Source organism: Marmota flaviventris, chromosome 3 (genome assembly GCF_047511675.1).
Source record: "Marmota flaviventris isolate mMarFla1 chromosome 3, mMarFla1.hap1, whole genome shotgun sequence".
Classification (NCBI taxonomy): Eukaryota; Metazoa; Chordata; class Mammalia; order Rodentia; family Sciuridae; genus Marmota; species Marmota flaviventris.
In genome coordinates this window covers 176867212-176894489 of record NC_092500.1, presented here as the reverse complement: position 1 = coordinate 176894489, position 27278 = coordinate 176867212, and the positions used below count along the sequence as shown (strand labels likewise).

At 50.4% G+C, this 27278-nt stretch overlaps 1 protein-coding gene across 1 annotated transcript in view; it reads right to left on the bottom strand.

The window, feature by feature from the left end:
• The window catches only part of Csmd1 (CUB and Sushi multiple domains 1), a 1338703-nt gene that overhangs the window by 458860 nt on the left and 852565 nt on the right, over positions 1-27278 (bottom strand). The window contains exons 9-10 of the mRNA XM_071609340.1: positions 14906-15030; positions 4004-4125 (exon numbers count right to left, since the gene is read on the bottom strand). Of these exons, the coding sequence (XP_071465441.1) occupies positions 4004-4125; positions 14906-15030 (247 nt within the window). The remainder of the gene's footprint in view (positions 1-4003; positions 4126-14905; positions 15031-27278) is intronic.

Below are 27278 nucleotides of genomic sequence, written 5' to 3'. Positions count from 1 at the left end.
GCTGCTGCTCTGCACGGGGCACACCCCACAGGGAGCCGTGTACTGATGGTCCCTTCTCCTGGCTTTGGGGTATTTTTCTCCTCCAGCTCCCTGGGAGCTGCACCCCAGGCCTTGACTCAGCAGGGCCCAAGGAACTCTGCCAGGCACATTGTGGAGGGTTTCTTCCCTGTGTGGGTCCAAGAGGCCGTGCGTCTTCATGGAAAGTGCGTCTGCCTGGGACCAAAGTCTGGAGAGCCTTGGCCACCTTGCTGCCCCGGGATGAGATGTCGCTGCTGTGCATGGACAGAGAATGGTAATGCCAGGGCCCTGGAGGGGGTTACTGTGCTGTGGGAAGTAACGTGGACTCTCCTGCTGCTGCCCTTTTGGCTCTTCTGTCCCTCTGACCAGAGCTCCTGTCAGTGTGTTTGATTATTTCCAATATCATCTCATTATTCCATTTTCTTATATGATTCATCAAAGTGATGGCACACTAGAGAGAGGCAAAGGAAGTGACTCTCCTTGCAGATGGCAGTGAAGTGCTGTGGGTGCCTCCGGAGCTCGGGGCTCTGACTTCCTGAACCTTGGTTTCAGGCAACAGGGACCCTGAGCTCCCTTTCAATGAGAAATTCCAGTATTTCTGCATGTCTTGGAAAGAGGGAGAAAATCCTGTGTATATGCATATCTTTAATGTACTTTAGAGAACATTTATCATCATGCATGTGTAAATGCACCTAAATGCAATTTGAAAATACTGGAAAGGTGTTCATGAGATCACCTGAAGATTAGCTCGGAGGCAGTCTTCTCAGCTGAAGAGTTTTGAGTGTTCCTCTCACAGGAAAAGAGCTTACCTTTGACCTCGTGTACGGCCAGGTGGTGCGAGGGCATTCCCTGCAGCTGAGGGCAAACCCTCCCTTCACTGGTCCTTGAAAGGAAACAAGGCATGGCTTCCCATGACTCCTCACTACTCCTGACACCTCGGTCCCTGTCTCTGGTTTCCAGTGTTACCGACACACTTGTGACATCCAGGTTTGCCTCTGGGAGTTGTGTCTGCGTGGATCCGCAGCAGGTCCTCACCCCCTGCTGCCGACCACCAAACAGCCCTCCACATAGCACCATTGGTTCTCGAGGTCCCTTCGTGGTTAGAGGAAGGGAGAATGCATTGCTCCAAACTGGGACAACTGTCATACCAGTCAGGGTGCTGTGAGCCCTGGTGCAAGGACAGTGGGCCTGGCGACGCTCCTCCAGGGAAACCGGAGCACAGCTGGCACTAGAAGGGCTCCTCACCCACCTTCCAAGTTGCTCTTCCTTCCCTTTCCCACGACTCACAGCACCTGCTGGAGAGCGACTCAGGGTGGAGCCGTGTGGGAGGACGTAGTGCTGCACCAGAGAACCAGGGCCCTGCCTGGGCCTCCCTCTCCCTCACCCTCAACTGGGCACCACGTCCTGCTCAGCCTCCATCTCAGACAACTCTGGGATCCTCTCCCTTAGAGCTGCCTCTGAGCCCGCTCCAAGTCAACTGTCATTGTCCATCGCTCAGAGTGTCAGAGCAGATTCGCAGCTGTGCCTCCACCTCTCCTAGAACCTACTGCCACACGTTTTCCTCCTGCGCACAGGAGGGGCCTGTAGGGAGAGCTTATGCAATGGCTGCTGTCATGTGTGTCTTATCGGGGGCTTTCCCCAAAGCAGGGCCTGGTTTGCTTTTGACTGTGATCCTAAAGGACATGCGGGAAGGACCAGGAGAAATCCCACCTGGAGTGTGGAGCTGGGCTGTTTCCATGGGCACTGCTCCCTCCTGCTGGGAAGCCTGCAGAGCCCTGTGGACTGCACCTCTGGACTCCCTGCCCCACCACTAGAGGGAGTGTTTGTCCCCCCGTCCTGGCAAAGGGCTGTGGGAGCAGCCTCCTGCTCAGGGTTTGGTCTGTGCCCTGAAGACAAAGAGGACTCCAGAGGGCTTCACTGGTGGGGGTCTCAGCCCCAGGGCAGGAAGTGCGAGGTTCTGGGAGCAGCTGAGGGTAGCAGTGGTCGCCAGGGATTAGGGTAATCGGGGATGAGCTTAGTACAGCATAAGAACACACAGAGACCGCAGGACCTGCTGGGGTGGCTGCCTGGAGCTCCCGAGTGGCCCTCTGACCCACTGCCTTTGTGTGATGGCCTCACATGATGTTCACAGGGCCACATGGAACATGTGGACGTCAACTAAGCCTGTGACTTACTGTAATGGCACAGTAGCACACCCAGTGCTTCACAATGTCCCAGTCAGATCATTCAGCCCCAGTGGCATTCCCCTCGCAGGGACGCCCAGTGCAGTACATGCCACCTTCTAGAGCTACTTCAATACTCCGCCTAGGGCATCCCCAACAAGTTGGACTGCACTGGTATGTCTCCTTAAAGCTTCTCCATCTAAGCTTCAGGACCTTTGCTAAATTCCCAAGGTCTAATAATTTACCTTGCTAGAGATTGAACAGAATAATGTTTAAATTTAAGTGAATGTAGACATTACTTAAAACAATTCTAAACTAGTAACATGATATACTTTTAAAATTCAGTTTTAAATAAAACTCCTTTTTGACAGACACATAAATGCAACGGCTTGGTAAACGGTCGTCAAATTGTTGACTAACTTTACATCTTTACTACTGAAAGTTGGCCACGGTATCGCAGCTACTTAGGCACGCATTTGGATGTGGTCCTCTTCACAGCCACTTTCCAGAGAAGTCTTCTTATCACACGCTCTTACTATCTGTCCCTGGGGCTCAGGGAACTCGGCTCCCTCGCCCAAGGTCATGGAGCTACTGAGGGGCAGAGCTTGGTAGGGACTTGGGTAAGTTATTGACCTGCATGCGGAGAACCGAGTGGGCCACAGTGGAGCGACTCAGCCCAGGCGACACATGGCCCCAGAACACTGAGGACCCAACCATCATAAAACCGGGGTCTTTGGCAACAGCTGTAGCAGCTCCAGACCCCTCTGTGTAGAAGGAGGAAGTCCACAGCCCTTTATATTACCACTGTCATGTCACACAGCAGTGGCCTTGCTGCAGGACAGAAATCAGCAAGGGAAAGAAAAGGCATCCAGAAGATTTCCCCCAGTGCAGTCAGAATGGCTCTGCTCCTGGGCGGGTGCTGGGGGCACCCAGGAGCCCATGCAGAGGACCCAGACTGCGCAGATACAGACCCCACCCGGTGAGCCCTGCAGACACAGCCCTGCTTCGAATGACTGCAGACTCCGCAGCGGAGTGATCTTTCTAAATCTAATATTACTATAAACATAGGCTCTGAACATTGTTTATTTTAGTTTATCTAAAATCCACACTCAGAATGATTTTCTGTCAGTTTTTAAATCAAATCAATATAAAGATGTACCACCTTTGTTTTCCTGTTTCCACTGGTAGGAATCCCAATTGCGTTTCAACCAAATTAAAAACAGCCCAACTCTAGCAAACACAAGCGATTCTGAATGCACTCTCCTGGTGGATTATTCAGATGCAGTAACACAATTGTAGGCTGTGTGTGAGACACCCATGAGAACTAACCTGTCTCCACCGTCCTCTACTGCCAGGGGAGCACACCTGCTACTTAGTGCCACCTAAGGTGAGAAATCACCAAAGGCAAGGCCACCCGTCTGGCTTTTAGGAAAGCACAGAGATCCTAAGGAAAAAGAGCCTGTGGGTTTTCACGTGCTGTAAAATGTGCTCTCTGCATGTAGGCACAGGAGGAGAGGCCATCACACTGAGTGGCATGTGCAGAAACACTGGGCCTGGGTGGAGCCGCCGATGGGACAGCCACAGCGGGAAGGGCTGCGACCCCTGAGGGCAGCATGCCCAGACCTAGCTAGGCACCACCAGGAAAGGACAGCAAGAGGACAGCGTGACCCTGCTGACTACACTGCTTTCCCCGGGTGTGGGCATTGGACACAAGCAGTGCTGGACTTTCAATGCCAGTGGCAAAGTAAGGGGGGTGTGCTTTACACAGTGGCCCGAGCCCGCGTGTCACCTGAGGCAGCACACCCTGGGAGCCGCAGCCTCACCTTGTCGGGGTCAGCCGTGGTGATCACCCACACACAGTGTGCGTTGTCTTCGTACTGAACCGGGTAGTTCGGGGAGGTGATGACGCCACTGGGCCCACGCAGATTCGATCCACAGGTCCTGGCTGGAAACAGAAACACGGTTACCTTCTAAGGCATTTGACGGTGTGTGAAAGATGTATTCATATGGGACTTCAATCAGCTTCTAAGGGACATGAACTAAAGTTGGCAGGTGGATTCTGCTCAGCCTGCGGGTTCCTGGTTAGTGTCCCAACATGCACTAGGAAACGTTCATATTGGATTTGCAAAGGCTCACAGGATGACCTCATGGTGACAGCACCATAGAAAATGTCAGTACCAATCCGTCGACTTCAAATCCCAGTCTGTCTCAAACACACGAGATACATGCACACACTCGGCCTAGCTCCCAGGAGGCCACACGGCCAGAGAGACTCAAGGACACATGGCACTGGAGTCTCAGGGCCAGGGCCCCAAACCATGCAGATGTCACCAACAAGTGAACCAGAAGCAGCAGTCCCCGCCCGTTGGCCCAGCCCTGCTCAGATGAGGAGGGCAGAAGGACGGTCCCCAAGCCTCTTTCAGCCTTGAGTTCTCTCTACAAAGACGATGCCAGGGTCCTTACAGTCAATGCACATAGGCAGGGGGATGTTATTCAAAGTGTGGAGAACGAAGACAGCAATGGGCTCTGGAAGCCGGAAGACAGCAGCGCCTCCCGTCTCTCCGTCCTGAGGGTGGCCTGAAGGCCGAGGGAAGCACAGCAATCCCCGACCAGAATGAGCGGCTCGGGTTGGGGGTAAAAGCGCTTTGCCTGCCTTCTTCTTTGGGGAAGTCTTTTTAACAATAGGTGAATTTGGAAATCTAACGTCTCCTAGACTCGAGACTCAACATTGATCACTTCGGCTGGGTCTTGGGAAGGAAAAGGAGAAGCCGACTTCACAGAGGCGCACAGGGAAGAAGCTGGGCTTCGTTTCCCCACCACCACCGCCATCAGGCACAGGGGCCTCCCAGGAAGGGACCCAGGAGGGACCTGACCTGATGGGGGCCTATTCCCCCTCCCCTGGAATGAGCACCAGCAGGCCAGTCACTGCCCTAGGAGCCTCACACCGAGTCCAGGTACGTGCACTTGAGGTGGGCTTGAGGTGGGCTGCTACCTGCACCCCAGCCCCTCTGACTCTCCGCATTTATATTACCATAAAGTGACACAGAACGCGTCTGTTCCCAATAACACTTCTTTAGGTGATCATAGCCTCCAGCTTTTCCCTTCCCATTGGGTCGGGATTTCTTGATGTGTCCTTACTTGTCTGCAGACCCCAGAGCCAGACACAATGTCTGCTGTCCTTCATATGCTAATGTGACAAGATCACTTTGGACAACTTTTCCATTGCTTAAATATACTATGGAAATAATCAGCTAAAAATTGGCCTACTCTATGTTAAAATTCACTTTTTTAAAAAACCAGGTATTGAACCAGGGGCTCTCAACAACATAGCCACATTCTTAGCCCTTTTTATATTTTATTTAGAGATAGTATCTCCCTGACTTGCTTAGGGCCTCACTAAGTTGCTGAGGCTGGCTTTGAACTTGTAATCCTCCTGCCTCATCATCCCAAGCCACTGGGATTAAAGGCATGTGCCACTGGACCCAACCAAAATTTACTTTTAAAAATTGGTATTTGCTGTCCAAATGAATTGCATTGCCTAAATAAAGATGGGCACAAGTTTGTTTTTCAGAACCCAGTGCGTGTGTCATGGCTCTGAAGGTCTCTGACAGAAGGCACAACGCGAGCTTGCACCCCTCCAATGGGCAATGAGTCTTCACTCCCTAACAGATGCCTTTAGCAACATGTTCTTGAGAGTGCCATGACTTGAGACGTGAATTCACCTAAAGCACACTATGCTAACAGGATTAATTAGAAAACCATAAAAGGACAGTTATCAGTGCACAACTCCAGTTAGGAGACCTTTATGATACAACTTATACTTTGGAACTTGGAATCATTTAGAGCTTTGCACATCAGAGAGACACTCAATAAATACTTGTTTATTTGACTATGAATCAGTGTAGCCACAGTGCCTTTCTAAGCACGTCACACTTTGAGAAAGCAGCTCTGCTCTGGGGAAGTCGTGCATGGGAGTGCACTGTGGCCCACCCCCTGCATCTGTGCCCAACCTGGCATCAGCCCCAGCTGTCCCCACCTGGTGACCAAATCTCACCATCTTTGGCCATGCCTATCAGTCAACTTCAAATTCCAGTCTGGCTCGAACACACGAGATACATGTACACACTCGGCCTAGCTCCCAGGAGGCCATAAGGCACAGAGAGACTCAAGGACACGTGGCACTGGAGTCTCAGAGCCGGGGCCCCTAATCATGCAGATGTCACCAACAAGTGAACCAGAAGCAGCAGTCCCCGCCCGTTGGCTGCCTGCTTTGAAGCTGGACTCCCACTTGACTTATTAAAACTGGTTCCCAGAATTTCGAGACACTGATCTACCATTTGGAGGGGAATTATGACTCCAGTGGTTCTACTTTGAGTGAGTTGTTGGAAATATGCATGGAGCAGCAGCACAGCTCTACGTTTCCTAGTAGCACAGGGTCCGGCTCCTCCTCAGACCTTCAGCTGTGAGTGTTGGAAATGAATCTACAGAATGTTTTTTTTTTCATTTTGTTTCTTCTTAGCGACTTATCTTCATCCTTGAAATGCATCTCAATAGCAGATTATTATTCTTGTCTTAATCCACATTTCTTAGGAAGCTATCAAAGGAAATATCTGAAATGAAGTGTAAGGGCACACTCAGGGCAAATATAATTGTCAATTTTGTTCATTAAAGCTTTGCATTTAAAGCAGTTCCCGGCATTTGAGGGTTTCCTCTATAAATACTTGTTGTGACTCTTGAACAGGTAAAGCCTCTTTAAGTCACATGATCTACCTATAATTACTTAATTTTAATCCTTAATTTTTGAAAACTTTAGCTAGCACCTCAGTCACTGTGCTTCTAACTCATCTCCATCCTTATCATCTGCTTCTTCGCCACCTGAAGGTCACCTCCCCTCATGCCACCAGTGATGATTCCTGAATTACTGCTTTCTTGCAGCATGGTGGTACCAAGAGTGACGATTCTCAGTCTTCCCACTGACAGATACTCAAAGCTCAATCGCACGTGTCTTTATCCTGGATAGTAACGTGGCCTGAGTGGCCATGATTTCTCCCAGCTGCCACCCACAGGCCGCGGAGCAGAGCAGTAGGGTCTTGGATTCCTGCAGCCCTGGGGGCTACCCAGGGATTCTGCCTGTTGCTGGTTTGGAGGCAGGAAGTGTTACATTAAAGTCTCTGGATTTGGGAATGGGGAGAACACAGCCTGCTCACAATTCTTTCTTTGTCACAATCCACATCTTCTTCCTCCTCCATCAGCTGCAAGATTTTAAGATTTCTTTTCCAGGCAACTGTATGCCAGTGTTTCAAAAACTCAACATTTAAGAATTAAAAGAGCTTGAGAGAAGAAAAGCAAAGCCTTGGAGGCCCGACGGAGAGCCGCACGGACTGGACTCAGTGGAGAGCTGTTGGGGAGGTGGAGAGCTGTTGGGGACGTATGGATCAGAGAGCCCGCTGTCCTTCCCTGGGCCACACTTAGGGCAGCAGTTGGGAGAAGCCCACCTGCAAGGCAGGGAGCAGGAACAGAGGTGGGGAATCGGGGTCACCCCAGGCCCGCTATGGAGGGGCAGAGCAGATGTCCATCTAGCCACATAGGTCACTGTGCTGCTGCAGCTGTCTGTGCTGTGCTCAGGGACGAACCCAGCAGACACGGAGGGCCATGAACCCACGGGGACAGCTCCAAGTCTGCACACTGGCCCCTGAGATGCGTTCCCCCGGCCTCTCGCCTCCATGCACAGCCTCCACTGGCTTCTCGCTTCGTGCCAAGGGTGGACTGCATAGCTCCTCCTTGGGGCAGAGCTCGGAGAAACCTGTCCTGAGAGGGACTGGTCACTTGTTCGGCATCTGTGGAGGGAGGGACCCCTACCATTGCCTCTGTAGTAAGCCGCTGTCCAAACAGCCAACACAGGGTTAAGGAAGCACAGGAGAAATTGCACCAGCACCAAGAAAGCTTCACAGTGAGCTCTGTACGCACCTTCCCGTCACTGAAGTGTGAGGCACACGTTTGCATGTGAGAGACTAACGTCACTGTCACCCTTGCGAAGGCCTCGCCCCTCGTCAAGATCTTCTGTGAAATATAGCACCTAATGTAGACTAATGCCCACTTACACGCATAATAAATGTCCTTGGATAACAGCCATGACCTGATGCATAACTGATGTTACTCTCTTGACAGTTTTCTACACTTGTAAACTCAAGTTTCACTCATGTCTTGCATGTATTCCAAGTAGAGCTAGAATTCACAAAACGGTGTGTTGGTAATGCAATACGTCATGAGAGAAAGAGGGAGAATGAATCAGTTTTCAATGCCAATGTATGCCATTTGTCCATTTAATCAATGAATACGTATTAAGTACAAAATTCATTTCTTTCACATGATTTATCTCACACAAATAAATTACAGATTCATTTAAGTACAGTTCCAGAAAATCCCTTCTGTTCTGTAGTAATTGCTCAATTGAATTAATTGAAGGAAAGAATATTCTAATCAACTAAATTTAAATTATTCGGATAGAGGAGTCACATTAGAAACTTTCTCTCATGCAATTTCATAAGTATATAGACTAGTTCATTTCTTACATGTTTTAGAGGAAATAATCACTGTTAATCATATATTTTCTGTCTACTCCAGATTGTCAACCCAAACAGAGGACAGTGGGACACAGCGGTCAAAAGCCTCTTCTCTCTGTCCCTGAGTTCCAGGCCTGGCTTAGGTCCTCTCCTAGTTATTTAGCTTAGGCCTCTCAGAGTGTTCAGCCAGTAAGAGCCTTCACACCTACTGCTGTCTCGGGGCTGCACGAAGGTGCATGGGGCACCAGGCCTGACCAGCCACGCCACAGAGCTCGTGTTGAAGTCCACGAGGAAGGAAGTGACAGTGAGTCGGGCCTCGAGGAGGCTGCAGACAGGGAAGAGCCGCACTCCTGGCCTTGATGGAGAAGTTGGCAAATACAGTCATCAACAGGTTACCTCAGGAGGAAACAGAGCTTTGAGGAAAGGCAGAGGTCGGCAGGGAGCCTGGGAAAGGCTGGCCTGAGGACAGTGGCTAGGGAAAGGGCCTGCAGGAGTGGACTCTGATGAAGGCTTGGGCCAGGCCAGGGGATATGCAGGGTAATACCCCATGGCCCGAGCCTGGCTCCCAAGCTCGCTCTGGGAGGTCACTGACACCAGCTCAGGGCTCACTCTCAGCTTCTCTAAGTCTGTTGGATAAGGGAGCAGCATAAAAATACAAAAATGTGGTGCTGTTAGTAACAGTGGGAAATAATATGGGGAAAAACACTACCTGGCCATCAAATAAAAAGCAAAAATCTGGAAGTAATAACAGAAATTTTCTAAATTCTCTAGGATTTTAAAAAGTTCATTGTGTTTATTTCTTTAAATATGTGAGAGCGAGAGTGTAGCTACCTAATCAAGTGATCAGCATATAAAGTATGATTCTAAAACTGATGCTAAGCCTGTAATCTGGTAGAACGGGTCATCTTTCAGGTGTAAACAATCATTTCATTATCATTGAAAAGGTTGTTTCTGGATGGACGATTTCTTGGCCCCTGACATGTGACTAAGTTCAGGGTGATTCTGAGCTAGCCCGACCCAACCTGGAATCCCAAGTTAATAATAACTTAGTTCTACATTCCCTGCCGGCTCCAATTAGCTTTGGGTAACTATGGTTACAATTGCAGGTAACGTCTCACTTGTCTTCTGTGCCCTTTCAACTCAGAGAGCAGCTCAAAATATTAGCTTCTCAGACGAAGGTGCCTTAGCCCAAAAGAAAGTCCTTGACATAAATCTCCCCACACACCAATAAGTGAACCACCACCCAAACGTTCTATCAGGCAACAGGAGAACATCCCTCTTTGTTTATATTTGTTTGCTTATTTTAAAAATCTACCAGTTAAAGATACTTATATAGTTTTAAGCAGCTCATAATGTTTTACCCTGTAATAATCATAGTAGTGAGCATCATTTCAGGTGGAATCACTTGCATAATTACTAAGCCATGTCAATATTTCTCTGTTTGGTAACAGGAAGAAAGATAACACCCTCCCACCCTGGAAGCTAGTTAGCTAATGTGGGCACTGGCTGACCACACCGGCTTCCAGATGCGGGGAGCGCTTCCGACTCACTGCACTTTGTCCAACGCTCCCACTGGTGTTCCCTCTGGGGAGAAGTCCCGACAATCACTTAGGAGTTGGGGGCCCTTCAGGAACAGAGGAGGCTGGAGAACAGGGCACTGAGGCATGGACCTGCAAGGTCCTCTTGGACTCAGTGCAGTGTCCTCAACATTCAGAGCAGAGGGCTTGCCACCTGGTGGACAGCTGACTGTGGACTACAAGGGGGGACATGAGGTCCCCTTTGATGGCTCAGAATGAGTCAGGCAAATCCAAACCATGATGGTCCATTTACCCCGATGGTCATTTTTACATTCCATTTATCATGGCAGCAGCACAGAGTGGGAAATGTCCTGGAAAATCTGGAAACTACCAGGAGCTAAGGAAATGTCCCCACAGTCTGGTTTGAGTAGTGATTGAGAACGAAGTTTCACCATCTCCTCTTTCCCACAGTTCACAGGGCTGCGGCTCCTTCAGAATCGGTCCCACAGGTCCACTCCCAAACACTGTCTTCAGCTCCTTCTGACGGAGGAGTCCGGCACAGGAGCCAGTGAGACGCTGGACAAAGGAGGCACTGAGACATCCTCAAGGTTCCTAAAGTTGCCAAACTGAAACATTCTGAGATCTGATTGAGGAAAGTGCTGTGCTGCGGGGAGCCACCAGGCCACAGCGAGGATCACCGAGCACGTACCCCTGCAGCTGCAGATGCTGGCACCTCTCCTCAGCAGGCTCAGCCAGATTTCCAGAGGCATGTGTGCTGTGTGGTCATGGTGGCCGCGTGTGGCTACGGAGCATTGGGGATTGGCCGGCCCGAGGCGAGCCTGCTGTGAGTATGAAAGACACCTGGATCTCCACAGCTTTAGATGACAAAAAAACCCCATGAGACATCTCATTATGATCTTGTATTGGCAGGTCAAAAGGAGAATACTGTGCATGTTGGAGTCAAATACAACGTTTTTAAAATCAAATTTGCCTGTTTCTTTTTGCTCTTTAAATCTGGCTGTGAAATGTCTTGAAATTACGCATGTGACTTGAGCTGGGCACGTGGAGGGAAGCGGGCATGGTGTTTCTTCAGTGGCCTTCTCCAGGTCTGACAGCTGGCAGCCCCACCACAGGGCCTTCAGCCTCAGGTAGGACCAGCCGGTGGCGGGTGGATGTCCTAGTGGGTGGGCTGAGACTCCAGGCAGAGGCCTGAAAGCTGGTTGGAGCTCCCAGAGTCCTGGAGTGCAGAGTGGCCAAGGAGAGGACGTTTACCCCAGCGGTGTGACAGCTCTAGTGTGGGGCCAGCTGGCCAGGGCTAACCACATCCCCAGTTGTCTTGTCATGGTCCTCGATCAAGTGGGCCGCCGACGCTGTTCTCTCCTGAGACTAGGGACTGAGGTGCCCAAGAAGTTGAGGAACACTTCCCTCTGGAATCTCAGAACCCTCTGGACTCCAGGCCTTCGCAACAACACAAACGGAGCAGGCGGCCATGATGGCCAACAGGCCAGGCCCAGAAAGCCACGGACTGCACGCTGTTGCCTATACACAGAATCTAAGACCAGCTGTTCTCACGGTAGGAGGGAAAGGGGGCCTTCACGTGCATCAGAATATTATATAATGCCCTATAAAATCATACAGATTTTGTGCCAATTGAGTAAATAAATTGAATGCAAAAATGCATACTGATGAATGACAATGTTTTCCAGAATATGAACTGATTTAAAAGGAGATTTTATATTTGAATTCAAAAAGGCACTATGCCTACACTTTTTAATTTAGTTGTGATAAGAAATGTGTTTTAATTGTGTTTGACATAGACATTGTATTAAAAAGTCAGAAATTAAAGTAGGCCAAGAACAATGTGGCTTTGTCTTATATATATATATATAAAAAAGGGGCATCTCAAAAGTATTGCTGTGTCTTTCATCTACTTGAGGCCAGGAAAACACATCCTGTCTGAGAACACCCTCGTGGAACTGTTCCCACACAGCAGGTCACTATTCCAGAACCTTAGAGTGGTAACTCCACAGCAGCTGAAGACTGCCGGGTGATGATCAGCCAGCATCCAGTCGGGGCCGCAGGAGGGGCCGTTGGCTGGGAGGGGAGGGCAGGAGGGATGCAGCCAAGGACCCCGGAGCAGAAAAGCAAGCCCAGCACACCACAGGACAACCAGCCCAAAGAAGGGGCTTCCCTCCTGTCACGTGATTAACTAGGACAGGGACAGTGATAAGAACAAAGTCAAAACACTCCCTGGGTGTGGAGAAAAGGAGCCCTTGCTCCCCCCTCACACCACCACTAGGGAAAATGTGGAGCTCCTCAGGACAGTAAATCAGTAGATCCCGCTGTGGTCCAGGACCCCAGGGATGGACGTACACCCAAAGGGATGAAACCAGGGCGTGAAAGGGACACTTCTGAGTTCATTGCACACTATTCACAACAGCCTAGAAGTGGAAGCAGCCTAAAGGACCATCAGTGGAGGAAGAGGCAGAGAAAACGGGGTCCACATACACCACAGAGCACTATTCAGCCACAGAAATAATGCAGTGCTGTATGTGCTACAACCCAGGCGAAACTGGACGTCCTGAGGTCAAGCGAAGCCAGGCAGGCCCAGAAGGAGGGACTGCAGGTCTCACTTGTAATAGGTGGTGAAACAGCGGGTCTCAGGGAGGTGGTAGAACAGTGGGGAGGAGAGGCCAGGAGGGTCTGCCAATGGGCACGGCATTGGTGTCAGACAGGGGAAGTTCTGCAGGCCAGGGGCCAAGGGTCAACTGCAGGGAATGATAATTTACCGGTGCATTCCTAAGAGCTGGAAAAAAGGGGTTTGAATGTTCACCTCATAAAGAAATGATAAAGGTTTAAGGAGACAGACAAGTATATGCCTGATTTAAAACTTAAACAATGTATCCATGTACTAAAATGCTACACTATATCCCATAAATACATGCAGTTTATGTTTTCATGTATCAGTTAAAAATACATTTAAATTTGAAAAAGACTCCTCCTCAGTCTGTCTGTAAGAGTAAGCCATGGGGCTGGAGGCTGGCAGGACTCCAGCTTGAGCCGGGTGGAACAGGTCCTCCCACAGAGGAACAGGCCAGGAGCACCTGAGGCCAGGGCAGCCATTTGCTTAGGGAGGGTATTGGGAAATGGCCGAGTCACGTTGGACTTCAGCACAAAGAAAGGAGATGGCATGGATCAGCAAATAAAAACAAAAATAGAATATGGACAAGAATCTTCTTTGCATTACTCCTCCCTACCAATTTAAAAGTAACAAATATTTAAAAACACACACATTTACTATTTGTGTAATCTGGAATTTTAAAATAAAGAGGAACATTTCCATTAAACAAGGGCAAGACACTATTAAGAGAGAAGGGCCGTTTTCTCATGGGTAAGTCCGACTCCTGGGACCTACCACTTATTCATACCTGATGACCTCGTGCATGGCCACCACTCAGGGGAACAGGAATTTGGTAGGGTGTCTTTGAAAGCTTAGCAATCTTGCTTTAATAGTGGGAGGTACACAAAGTAGTCTAATGACAAAATCCTAAAGGCACAGGCTTGCATGTTTTCTTGCTCAGAGACAGGAGCTTCTCTGTGAAGCAGCCCGCGAGCCCTGGCCCACCTGCCACGGGAGCCGTCATGGCCAGTGCTAACCCTCTCCCAGGCACTGCAGTATGTGGTCTAGGAGGGGTGAGCAGGCAGCGAGCACTGTATGGAAGGTGGAGCCCACAGGAGGGTGGAGATGTGTCTGCAGCCATTTCACTTCAAGGAGGAAGCCAGCGCTGTGCACTGTTCAGGACACCTTTCTACCATTCCTCTTAAACAGCTACCAGGAGGGATGATATATTCCTACACATGAAACTTTCCTCCTTATTCCGTGGTCTACATAGTACTTGTACAAAATAAGAACCATTGTTTGCACAAATTGTCTTATGAACAACATGCGAAAAGAAAGCCCCCAAACCCAGTTTTCTTTTAATTTTACTAATATTTTCCAAAGCAATGTTCTGCCCTCTGGTTTTGGTATGCTCTCTAGAATCCCAGTAGTATTCAAATAAATATTTCCAAGAAGTGAGATTAACACCTTGGTTTCTCCTGATTTCCTGTGTTCTCTTTCAAGATGGTGTTGCCGATGCCTACCTTGCCCTGTCAACTAGGTGAGAGATTAGCTTAAGACAGGTTTTAACAGAGCGATGAATTGAGATCATGGTAACCACACCCTTTCTCACATCACTAAACCCAGGAATTCAGTCTCACAGCAACAGAAAGCTGAAGAGTCTATGTTTCTTTGCAGGTTGTGCAAGAAGCTCTCTAAAGGACCTGGTTTGTGACACAGAGTCGCCCAGAAGCCCACTCCGCGCACATACAGGTGGGTGGCAAGGTGAGTGTGAGACGTGAGTGCTCCGATCTGCCGCCGACCCTCCTGGGGTGCAGAGACACTGCAGCCCAGGTGCTCGCCTCCTAACAAGCACCCAGAGAATACACGCTTTGGCCCAGGGTGAAGAAAACGCGCAGCCCGATCACGTTCTCTCCATCTACAGACAGTGCTTTGCACTTACATCTCATTGTAAGTGCAACATGTGTTCAGAAAAATGTGCCCCCAAGGAAGGCGTGCTTCCGGCCATGCCCACACGTGCCTTACCTCTGCAGATGGGCCGGTGGTCACTCCACGCCGCCAATGTCTCTGTGACCCTCTGGCAGGTGATGCCTTTGGATCCCTGGAGCACATAATTGTCCTCACAGGAGAACTGCACGTTTGCACCAACCCTGGACAGTTACAAAACAAAAAAACAATCAAAATTATTCACAGAAAACTCCTCTGAAAACAATCACCAGGCGGCTGCGGCACGGTGACTCGGCTAGAAGAGACGGAGCCATATGGTCTGCAGGCCACGCGCGCAGAGGCCGCCCTGTGACTCAGACACCTTACAGAACCACAGGCCAGGCGCTAACAAACCCAAGGGCCTCAACCTGTCACCTGTAAGTACAGAAAAGAGCCCAGGCGACCTCAGGGTCCTGCCACTTACACAAGGGAGCATGTGTGAAGGAACGCTGTTTCCCAGAAACAAAACAAAGCCTGCCACCCCTCCAGGGTCCCTTCAAGAGCAAGTCTCAGGCGGTCCCAATGAAGGAACCGCCTCAGCCAAGGATCTAGACCCCATCGCACATGTAAAACACATTCAAAAGGAGGCCAGTGTCAGTGTGCTTCAAAAATAGATCTTACAGGAAAAGAGCCGTTTATTTAGAAGACAGCAATCCACCCAGCCTAGAGTTGGATGGAAAATGGCTTTGGCTCCAGAGAAGACTCTGCAAACATGAAGCCTGAGGGCTGGAGCATTAGCAAAGCATCGTTGCAGAGTAACAAGAGAGACCCAGGCCGGATCTGAACACGCGCGTGACAGGACTTCTCAGCCGCCATCGGGCACTGAGTGGGGAGGGGTCTTGTTTCACTATCTGACAAGCCTGTTGTTACAGGCAGGAGCTCTGCTGTGTCTTCTGACTGGGAAACTGTGGGGTGGAGGTCGGGAAGAACGAGGGAGGCTGTGAGGCTGGAGCTGCTTAGCCCTCCCTGTAGGTGAATGAAATCAGTGATAAAAGACAAGGGGGAAAGAATCAGAGGGGAAATCCTCATGCACCACATCACACTGGGTGTCAGCTGAGCAAGGTGGTGGAGACTCTTGCATCCAGGCAACCCTCTTCCTGGGGTAGACACAGGTGTACATGCACATCACCAAGCCAGGTCAAACCAGTTTGGAACATTCTGGGTTAAACAAAATTGAGCATCTTCCTTTTCCAGAAGAACTTCTCAGCTTAATAAAATTTATTATGCAAAAATGGGGAGGTTCACAGCACACAGGGCTTTTCAGACTTCCTTCTTTCCAGGAAGCCCACTATTCACCAAAGTCAAGAGCCACTAAAGTTCCGTGGAAGCAACTTTCATAAGAAACACATAATAGGTACGAATTGGTATTATTTTGAAGGTAAAAAGTATAAAACCCAAGCAATGCTTAGTTTCATTGCCAGTCACAAGAGGTATTTAAGACAGTTATCTGGAGACTTTGTTCTCCATAATTCCCCCCACTGACCTTCGTTTGAACCTCTGAACCACATGGAGTAAATAAAATAAATCTAAGAATTTTGTTTTAAAAACAAGTTTCCTTCTTCGGGCTCCAATCTCTATTTCTTTCTATTTACTTAAATATTAGTTTCCGTATTTTCATCATCTTTTCAGTACAATGTTATTGAATATCTACTATGCCTCAGCCTGTCCTAGGCCCCATATATGCAGAAATGAGTAAGACCGCCAAGCCCGATCTCCTGGAGACAGAGACCTGTCCAGGGAGGAGGGAACGATAACGATGAATAAGCATTAAGAAATGGAGAGAAATGGAGGTGTCGTGGGGCTGCGAAGGACGGGGACCAGAGGGGTCAACATCGAGGGCGGGGAGCTGGGCCTGAAGGGTGGGCGGTCAGCTCTGATGAGCCTCCTAGACGGAGCTGCTGGCCTCTAATGCTCTCCTTCAAGGGTGGTTAAGTGCGGGGTGGGGGGCGGTTATGGCTCGACTGGGCAGCTGCTGCGGGTCCAGCAAGCTGTCCACCCGCCACTAGCAGTGGGCAGCACCTGCTCCAGCAGCGCCGCTACCTCCCTCATGCCCGCGGTGGGCGTCCATGGTCTCTCCAGATCGTGTCACTGAGCTGCATCTGGACATCAGAAAATGCAGATCAAAAGTGCAGGAGATGTCCCCTCACCTCGCAGAATGGTCATCATCAAAGAGACAGGAGGCAGGTGTCAAATGTCATCGAGAGGTGGCCTTGGGGAGCCCCTGTGCGCTGTGGCAGGAGGCGGCCAGTGCAGTATGGGGGGAAAGCCTGGAGCCTCTCGGAGGACGAAGGACAGCGCTGCACTGGGTCCACTGCCCCTGCAGGGCTCATGTGCCACAGAGGAGAACCCCGTGTGTGAAGATGGGGCTTTCCTGGGTTCACTGCAGATCACAGCCAGGTGCAGGGTTAACCTCAGTGTGCACCTAAGACCCACAGAAGAGGAAAGTGCCCTGCGCATTCCCATGGGACACAGCTCAGTGCCAAGCCAGAGGGCCTCCTGTCCTCTGCAACAACGTGGGGAGACCTGGAGGACCTCCCCTAAGGCACAGAAAGACGAGCACTGCATGACCTCCAGCACTGCGTGACTCACACGAGGACTCTGACAATAGAATCCACACACGCAGAGCACAGAGAGGAGCGGTGGCTACCAGGGGCTGGGGAGGGACAAGGTGACACCGGCCAAAGGACAGGACACTTGAGACAGGAGGAGCAGGAGGCCTAAGTTCAGAAGCCCTAAGGCGCACGCAGGGCTAGGGATTGTTTACTTGGAAACTACTGGCACAGATTTTAAATGCTCTCTTGTCACACACACACACACACACACACACACACAAATCTTAAGTATGTGAGACAAAGGGTATGTTAAATGCTTGACTAGCCATCTACAAGGTGTACACATTTCAAAATACCATGTTGTAGATCATAAATATTAACAAATTTTATGTGATTTTAATAATGAAACAATAATATCACCATTGTGATAACTGGTTTCATTTTTGGCAATATGTTAGAGTCTTTAAACAAGTCTGGATGGTATGTCTGTCTTCAAAAATATGGAAAAACTACTGCCAACCGTGGCTTCAGAAGTCATGGACCTGCCCAAGGACAGGTTGTGTGTGACTCAATGATTTTTAGATACACATGAGAGAATACAATGCTGCTATGTAAAAGATGAAGTGGTGGTGCCTGCCTATCTTCCCAGTGGATCTGGAGGCTGAGGCAGGAGGATTGCAGGTTCTCGAGATTAGCCTCAGCAACTTAGTGAGGCCCTAGGCAATTTAGCAAGAACCTGTTTTAAAACAAAAAATAAAAAAGGGACTGGGGATATGGCTCAGTGGTTAAGTGCCCCTGGGTTCAAACCCTGGTACCAAAAAAAAAAAAAAAAAGACAAAAATGAGAATATGTGACAACATAGGAATAAAAGAAGCATGACAGAAAATTGCATGCACCCCAGGTCCAAGGAACTGCACAGCTAACTCCACTCTGTCAGGAAGGACAGGCACAAAACTGTTCTGGAGTGGTGACGCCATCGTAAGTATTTTCCCACTGTGCTAGTAATTGTGCTTTTCCTGATTTCACTACTTTGTAATTTAAATCATAAAGATGAACTTTGAAAAGCTAGGGTCAGCCTCTCTTCACTGGCCAAGGCACTGTGCACGTCCTCTGTGACACTTAACACGGCTCCTGCTTTTCAGGGACTTCCATCAGACAGAAGTGAGCCCAGGAGCCTGGCCCACAGAGAGTCTCCAGGACCCCGCAGTCCCCGGCGTCCTGGGTGCTCTGGAGGGTCCTCTCCGGCACCTTCAGGCTGCGGAACACAGTGCTCTCCTAATTACTGCCAGGCATTCTTTTTGCAGATGACTGCAAACAGCCACCACTATGAATCAAGCTTCTTTAGATGACAATAACAATCTCCCTGTTTGATAGCAACTTAGGAAACGCGCCTAGAGGTGAGCTCATTCCCAGCAGCCAAGCCCAGGAGGGGGCCACTCACTGCAAAGGGTCAAGTCACCATTGGAATGGAAAATGACTCAACTTCTACTTTATTAACTCCAGCTTTTGCTTTGGCTTCATCTAGCTCAGGAAGCTCTTCAATATAAAAGCCACAGTGCATTCTACTTCAAATGTATAGTGTACTAAGGTTCCATTGATCTGTGATTACTATATTTGAAATAAAATGTGTTAAATATAACATTTATATTATTCAATTTGGTTTTCTCAGAAGGATTCATAGAAGAAAATTTCAGAAAAAAAAAATAGCTTTCCATTGGCAAATAAATTTAGAATAACTGAGATTAATTATGTTATATAATTCAAATAATTATCAGTAGTTGGGAACAGTAAGAATTAACAGCAAAATGATTTCTATAAGATCAAGATATATTAGTGTTCGAATTAGGCACCCAAGTGGAAAACTTTAAGTTAAACTGTGAAAGTGGGAGAATTTTGTCTTTTAAATAAAATATGATAAAAAATACATTTTTTTTCCACCTCAGTGCTTAACACTACTGAAAACCCCATCACTTGACTTGATTTCTAAAGACATTTCTTCATCATTGACTACTTACCTTCACCAGAGTAGGAAGAGCTTTCTACGTGAATGAACCACTTCTAAATGGAGCAATTCTAAAATGAACTCCTTTTAAACATGACTTTCTCAGAGAGTGGCTATCTCCAGATCTATTTAACATTGATACCACAACTGCTTCTGGGGGGAAAAAATCTGAAGTGACTTAACATTTAACTAGAGTCCAAAAAATGCAGATGTGCTGATGTCCACCCACCACTGTTGACCAGGTCCACCCACCTGACCGGCTGCACAGAGGTTCCCACCTCCTCCCTCAGCCCACACCAGCTGGCTTCTCCGGAATCCATGGAAGCTGTCCATCACCCCACGTGATGTTTTCTTCTCTAGTAGCTTTTGTTTTTAATTAACACTTGCTGATTGTGTTTATGAGTACAGTGGCATTTGAATGTGTGTGTTCCTGTGCGATGGTCAGGTCAGGTCAAGGAGCTCCTTCCTTCCTCAGATGTGGCTCACCTGACGCTGTTCCCAGGGGAACAGAGCTGTGTGGCGGGGTGAGGGCCAGGCACACTCAGGCCTATGCGCTCTCCTGCAGGTTACCCCCCCACACTGGGGACCTCGGCACGGCCTGGGTGGGCCACAGTCAGCTGTGGAGCCGTGCTTTCTAGGTCTGGGTGGTGTGTGCCCGGTTCCTCCCTCCCTACAACAGCACCGAGAGCCAAGCCAAGCCCTCAGACCCCGCAGCCAGGTGTGTGAGGGGAGAGCACACAGAGGTGACAGTGACAGTGGCCTACCGGCCACAGAAGCCTAATGCCTCCTCCCCACCGCACCTTGACCAAGAGCCCAGGGGGTCGGGGAGGGAACTGGGCCCACTGTACGGTGCCTTCTCCGTCCTTCCCCTGGACACTCGCACTGACCGCTTCCCCGCCCTCCGTTCCTCCTGCTTCCTCTAGTCCCCAGGCTCAACACTTAGCTCGTCACTGCCCCATGCCAGGTTTGGTGGAGGGACGTTTGGCTGAAGCACAGAGAGTGGAGGGCAGGAGGGGACAAGGGCCACAGGCCTGGAGGCGCCGGAGACTGACTCCTGGGAACGCGCTGCGCCTGGCCCTGGAGTCTCCTGGCCTCTGGCCCTGCTCTTTAATCAGGTACCATCCACAAATCCCTGTGAAGGAATGAACAGGACTGTGTGGTTTAGACGTGAGGTGTCCCCAAAAGCTCACGCGGGAGGCAACGCAGGCAAGTTGGAGCTGTGGACACTGGGCCCTGAGAGCCTCCGCCTGGTCAGCGCACCCGTGTGCTGAAGGAGATGAGCTGTGACCGCAGGCAGGGGGTGTGGCCGGAGCAGTGAGTTGCGCAGTGTACCCTTGGGGACGGAGCTTAGTCTCTCCCTGCTGCTTGGTGCCATGTTCCCAGCCACCACCCTCCACCATGATGCTCTGCCTCAGCTGGGGCCCCGAGGAACAGAATCAGCTGTGAGTGGACGGAGACCTCTGAAACCAGGAACCCCAAATAGACGTTTCCTCCTCTGATTGTTTGGTCAGGTCTTTTGCTCACAGCTGAGTTTTGGGGGGGCCTTCCCGAATGCCTGCCCAGCCTAGGGGATCTGCAACTGTCCCTCTCTGCCTCTCCCTGCCTGGCCAGCTCCCCACCTCTGGCAGCGTAGGTCATGCCTGTCACTGTGGATGGTCCGTCCTGCCCGTGCACAGCGGTGGAGCAGGCTGTTGAGGGCACCACAGGCAGCTGGACTTCCTTCCCTTTCTCTTACACAGGCCCACTGCGGTTTTCACTCTGGCTTCAGGGCAAAGGGAAAGCTCCAAACACATCTCTTGACCCTGAGTCAGGGGGCCTCTGTGGCCTCCTGATCCCAAGTCGGAGGTGACGGAGAGGCTACATCCTGGGGGCTGGATTCTTGCCAGGAAGGAGGGTGGGGGGCTTCTGCCTGTGGTCACTGCAGAAAGGAGGAAAACAAGACACAGGTCCCTTGCTCAAGTGCCTGATTCAAACTGTCTTTCTTTACTCTGAAAGTTATCACTTCAGTCTGTGACGGACCAGCAAACCTAATATAAAGATACTATCTGGCAAAATGGGCAAATATTTTCTCCTGAAAATACATGGTGCAAAACCTTCCGATATTCCGATTTATGCTTTACACCCACACTCATAAGAGCCCTGCAAGCACAACTCCCAGGCTCCACAAGAGAGGAATAACAAGCAAAAACACAGCCAGGAGGGCAGGTGCACACAAAGACACACCCGCCACAAACTGTGACGTCCAGAGGAACACTCAGAAGGGATCACAAAGGACACAAACGTGGTGCCTTACAGAAGTCAGCACAGAGCCAGGTCCTGCAAACACAGCTGGCCTGGTTTACATGAATGCCCTCCCCAGTGACTCCTGTGCCCTGCTTGTCCCCCCAATGTCCCACTCTGTTCCTGGGCCCTGGAGGCAGACACAAGCAGCTGATGTCAGCCAGGGTCAGAAGCCCACAAGACCTCTGCTGGCAGGAGCCCCTCACCCAGCTTGGCTGGCTGAGCCTGTCAGTGGGGGTTCTGGGTTTCAGAGCAGCTACAGGGAAGGTGGGGTCTGCAGCCCAGGAATGCAGCGGAGCCAGTGCCATGGGGGGCACTTTGACAATGGAACAAGGGGCAGGAGGTGGCCAGCAGCAGGCACCGGGGCCAGTCTCTCAGCCAGGTCAGCTGAGCACAGAAGGAGCGACTTGCTGGCTGAGGGTGTCCTGCCTACAGCTCCCTCCCCATCTGCATGGCTCCACTTCCTCACTCCTGCTGCCTGGGCCTGAGGTGCCCCTAAGACCTTGCCTTCAGATGATTGGCAGGAAATCCCAGACAAAGTGGCACTCTGATCAGATGACCAATTCCAGTACAAACGCCAGGTCTTGGAGTTACTTTCAGCAGGTGACCTGGCTGTGTAAATATTGCAAATGGACGCAGCTCTGCTAAGCCATCAGCTTATGCTGTCCTCACTGCGTGGTAATGTCCTGTGGCCAAGAAAGACAGCTTCCTGCTCAGACTTCCTAAAATCCCAAATACACCGCTTCTAGTTATTTGCAATCTCTGCTCCTTACCATTTGATCTACTTCAACCCAACCCCCACCCCCAAAATTGATTGAATTATTAGTACAGTTTCTTCTCTGATATCAATTTTGGGTCATTCTAGAAATAAAACCTTAAATTACTTTTCATATTAAAGAACGTAGGTAGGACTAAGTCAATCTGAGAGAAAGGAAAGCTAGGGGTACTAGATAGCAAAGAAAAAGAAAGCGTCCTGGGGAGTTTGATGTGAATATCACACCATGCTGTGCAGACACAGAGGCTCAACCTCTGAAGGTCACCAGGCAGGCAGAGATGTGGCCCCTCGTCCCTGCAGCTGTGTATTTGCTAGCTGGCGCATCTGCTCTGACGTCCTGCCGTGGAGACCAGCCCTCACTGCCCCTTGTGACAGAGGACAGAGGCAAGGCTGGTTCATCCTCGGGCTCCGCACCTGCTCCTCCCTCTGCTGGGGCCCACCCACGTCTCCACATGGCGGGACCCTTGCCTTCCCAGCCGAGGCCCCAGCTTTGCGGCCATCTCCAGAGCCTTTGCCGACCCGCCACACCCACAGCAGTCCATCCTTCCTGATGCTCTTCTGGTACGCTTACAGCACAAGAGCACCCTGCAGTCCCCCAGGACTGGCGTGTCTGTGAAGGAGACCCCAGGACTGGAGTAGAGGAAGGGGACCTCATGAAGGGGACCCCTCAAGGAATGCCACAGGTGGTGGTCCTGCCTCTCCTTTCCTTCCTTTGAGAAGAATGACGAAAAGCAAAGCAAAGCTGACTTCAGACGCAACAGCTAACCCCCGGAGGTGGGCTGGGCCTCTGTCTGTGTGGGAGCTGTGCACAGGTGTGCTGATGTACCTGGTGAAACGGTCACACAGTCCAGCCAGGGAGCACTCCTACCTCTCATTTCCTCTCTCTCAGTGAGGGAGCTGAAGCCCGCTCCCTAAAATCCCAGGAAACAGTAGCAAGCTGTTAACTACAGTCCCTATGCCAAGCATCAGATCCCTGGAGGCCTTCGTCGGACCAGGCTGCAATCCACCTTGGACTGAGCAGATACAGAAGGCCTTAGGCCGTCAGGGCAAGGTGGACAGGAGGATGTGTGACTGCCAAACCAGTCCTGGTTGTGAATGAAATCCTAAAACTGATACGGCGATTAACCAATTCCTTGGGAAAGGGTCAGTTCCCTCCCCCCTCAGCCTTCCTCCAGGAACCCTGATTAACCCTGGCCCTACCTCTTGGATTGGATGGTGAATAACTGCCCTAGGAGTCCGACTATGTCCTCTGGAAATGTGAACACCCCCGTGCCAGGCTTTCAAAGACTAGAGAGTTAAGGGATGCCTGGGAAAAGAGTCTCCCTTCTGATCTGTTGCTGTAGGCGAGCTTTGCCTTAGAGACCCCGCACGAGGCCTTCAGCCACATGGATTAGGAGATTTTTTAAAAGAGGAAAAAGGCCCCATTGACAGGTGAGTCTAAGGTAGCCCAGAGAACCTGTGAACGCTGTGAGAAAGTGTGGATCAGGGCTCGGAACCTGGAGTTCGTCTCCCTCTGGGCCTACCAGCCTGTCTCTGAGTGCTGCTTGTACTCCTCCTCCATCACTGTTTCCCGCAACAGAGGCCAGGGCCAGGGCCAGGGCCAGGGCCAGGGCCAGAGGAGCACGGAGAGGGTCTTCTGATGAGTTCAAGTGCCTGGTTAACGAAACTGCGTGTGGACACAAACAGGGGACCCAGTCAGACAGACACTTATGCATGTGTGCTCCCAAGTGGGGAATTCAATAGAAAAACAGACAGGTGGATACAGGGGACATCAGTCAGTAATGGTGAGAAGATCATGACGGGGAGGAGATAAGGAAATGAGGAAATTCCAGAGACCTTAAAGGAATAGGCCAGGACTCCCCCTCTGGATTTCCAGCTCTTTGGAGAAGTCTCTGTATCTCTATTGCCTTGGCAATAAGCCTACTTCTTGCTTGCTATCTCTGTGCCCTGTTCTTAACTTCTTTGCTGAATGGAGACAATGAACCCAGCACCACTGGACATGGCCACCATCTGCCCCTGCCCTACCCAGCCCTGGCCACCACCGTTCTGCTCTTCTGTGTTTTCTACTTCTTTAGACTCCACATACCGTTGGGTGTGGCAGTATTTTCCTCTCTTGATCTGGCTCAAGCCCAGGTTGGCCTGTTCTTCCCACAGGTGGATCAGCCCACCTGGGAGCTCTGGGTTCTTTTTCATGTGTCCTTAAGGTCTGTTCCATGCACGAGATCTCAAGAGCTGGTCTGTGCATCAGAGGCTGTCACAGGATGAGATGGCTGTCCTGCTCTTGCAGAGGTGGCGCCATTTCCTCAGAGCAAGAGGTCTCCAAGCAACAGTGTCAGTCTCCAGAGACCCTCAAGAGCAAGCCAGGCCGGCTTTCTTGTGAGGCAGGAAAGACTCAGCAGCATAAAGGGACCCTTCTCTGCTATTCCAAGGGAAAGGGAGTGAGGAGCCCACTAAACACACGCACTGGGAGGGCATCGGGAAGCTGAACATGGACAGATCCTTGTTTTCTGACCCTCCCATGTGCCTGCTCCCATTTGTATGAAGAGGAAGCTGAGGGGCATTGCTAATGAACTTCAGACAACTGCTGCAAAGGGTGTTTAATAGGGCAGAAGGGTCAAATGGACTGATTGAGTTTTCACTTATTTATTTGGGTTCTGATTTGTTTTAAATAGATCATAGCTAAAAACAAAAGCTGTCTAGCTGGCTACCTTCTCTATTTCCTCTAGGACACAGATATAGAAATGTGAATAGACTCGTAACCAGCAATTCCCAGCAAGGTTAGAAGTACGGTGTCTCTGAGGTTGGTTCTATTGTCACAGGCCACCACCCAGAGATCCCTAAACGTTGCCCAGGGAATGTGTGCCTCCCCCGCTTACCCACTGCTTGCCCCTCTGTTCTCCCAGGAGGTCAGCGCTGTGCTGCTGATTACAGTGGGAATCGGCGGCCGACCGCGACTAGGAGGCGAGAAACATCACTCCAGGCAGGAGCAGAGTCTGAAGGGCAGCGATCTTGATAAGTGATAGGTTCTGGCTGGGAAGTAAGGTGTCCCCCAAAAGCTCATGTATGAGACAATGCGAGGTTTAGGGGTGAAATGATTGGGTTAAGTCAGCCTCAACCCAGCCAGCAAATTAGTCACCTGAGAGGATTAACTGAGTTAACTGGAGGTGGTGCCGTATGGCTGGAGGAGGGGGTCCCTGGGGTGTGGCTTGGGGGTGACATTTTGTATCTGGTGAGTGGAGTCTCTGCTTCCTCATCATCACGTGAGCCTCCTCCCTCGGCTACGCTCTTCTTTCTCCATGATATTCTGCCTCTCCTGGAGCCCCAAGGAATGGAGCCTGCTACCTGTGGACTGAGACCTCTGAAACTGTGAGCCCCCAAATAAACTCTTCCTCTTCGACATTTGTTCTTGTCAGGTCTTTTACTTAGAGCAGTGAGAAGCTGACTGAAATAGAAATACAATACGTACGTACACCAGTCTCTACGCCATGACATGCATTAATCATAAACAACATTCTTCCAAACCTTTGTAAAAACAATGTTTTATCAACTTAAAAGATGATTTTAATATACTAATTGGAACTGTGGATGAGTGGGGAGCAGGGGTCTGCAGCAGCACCGGGAGCCACACCTGTGGTTTCTGTGCTGTTCTCCATGACGGTCAGGGCTGAGCACACAGCTGTTCCTCACTAAGGCACCCCATCTGTGAGGCACGCTGGACAACAGGACGCAAGCTCCAGAGAGCTCAGTGGCTCCTGCCTATGTGCCTCCCAGGAGGGCCACCTGGCTCCTGGGCCCACTGCCATTGCACTGTGCACCCGGGGGCTGCTGCCCAGGACACTGCCCACTGGCCTTGCTTCTCACTGTTTTTCCCAGATGATCATTTGATGGAGATCACTAAGATTGGACCACCTTATTGCAGCAAGAACCAACTGGAACCTTGTTTTTTCTGCAGACACACAGAAGCTGCGGTGGACAGAAGACAGGAGAAAGGCCCTCTAAGGAGATTTCCAGACTTTCCCAGGATATCGAACACGGTTTCCAGGGCAAGCCTCCGAGGGCTGTGCTCACCTCCCGTCCTACCAGGAATGACATAAGCCACGTGGGGAATGGTCATCAGCTGCATGTTACGAACAAAAAGTGTGGCTCCTGTCATAACCCTGATGGCCAGGTACCTATGGAGCAGATGCATCCCCAGAGCTGGAAGGTGGAATCGCCGTCAGCAAGGGACATGGCTGGAGCGAAGTGAAGTCCCTCTTTAGGGCACAGAGCTTCAGGATGGCAGGATGAGAGGGCTCCGGCTGGAGGCTGGTCCTGGCTGTACCTCGTGTGTATGACCTTAATGCTGCTGATCCACACACAAAGAGTGGATATGACCTAAATACCTAAATGCAATTGAATAGCTAAAATACTAACCAAATTATTTTTTAAAAATCCTAATTCCCAGGCTACGTTCCTGACCAATTAAATCAGAATATTTGGAGTAAGTGGGGAGTACCAAATGGACGTTCCAGAGCCCTGGGAAGCTGAAGTACTTCCTGTGTGCTGCAGACCAGCAAGCACACCCTTCCATCCTTCAACACACCCCTGGTGGGGGCAGAGAAGAAAATACAATGAAAAACTTGCGACGCTAAAGAGTTTTTAAAGGATCAGACAATTATAGAGCAGGGAGCGAGGCCCCGGGGGAGCATGCCGGCTGGCTTCCTTGTGTCCACAGCTTTGGGGCTGACCTTACCCTGGCAACTCCGTGCCATCCCAGATACCAACTCACATGCCTCCCCTGGGCTTCAGGGTTGTTGGTGCCCC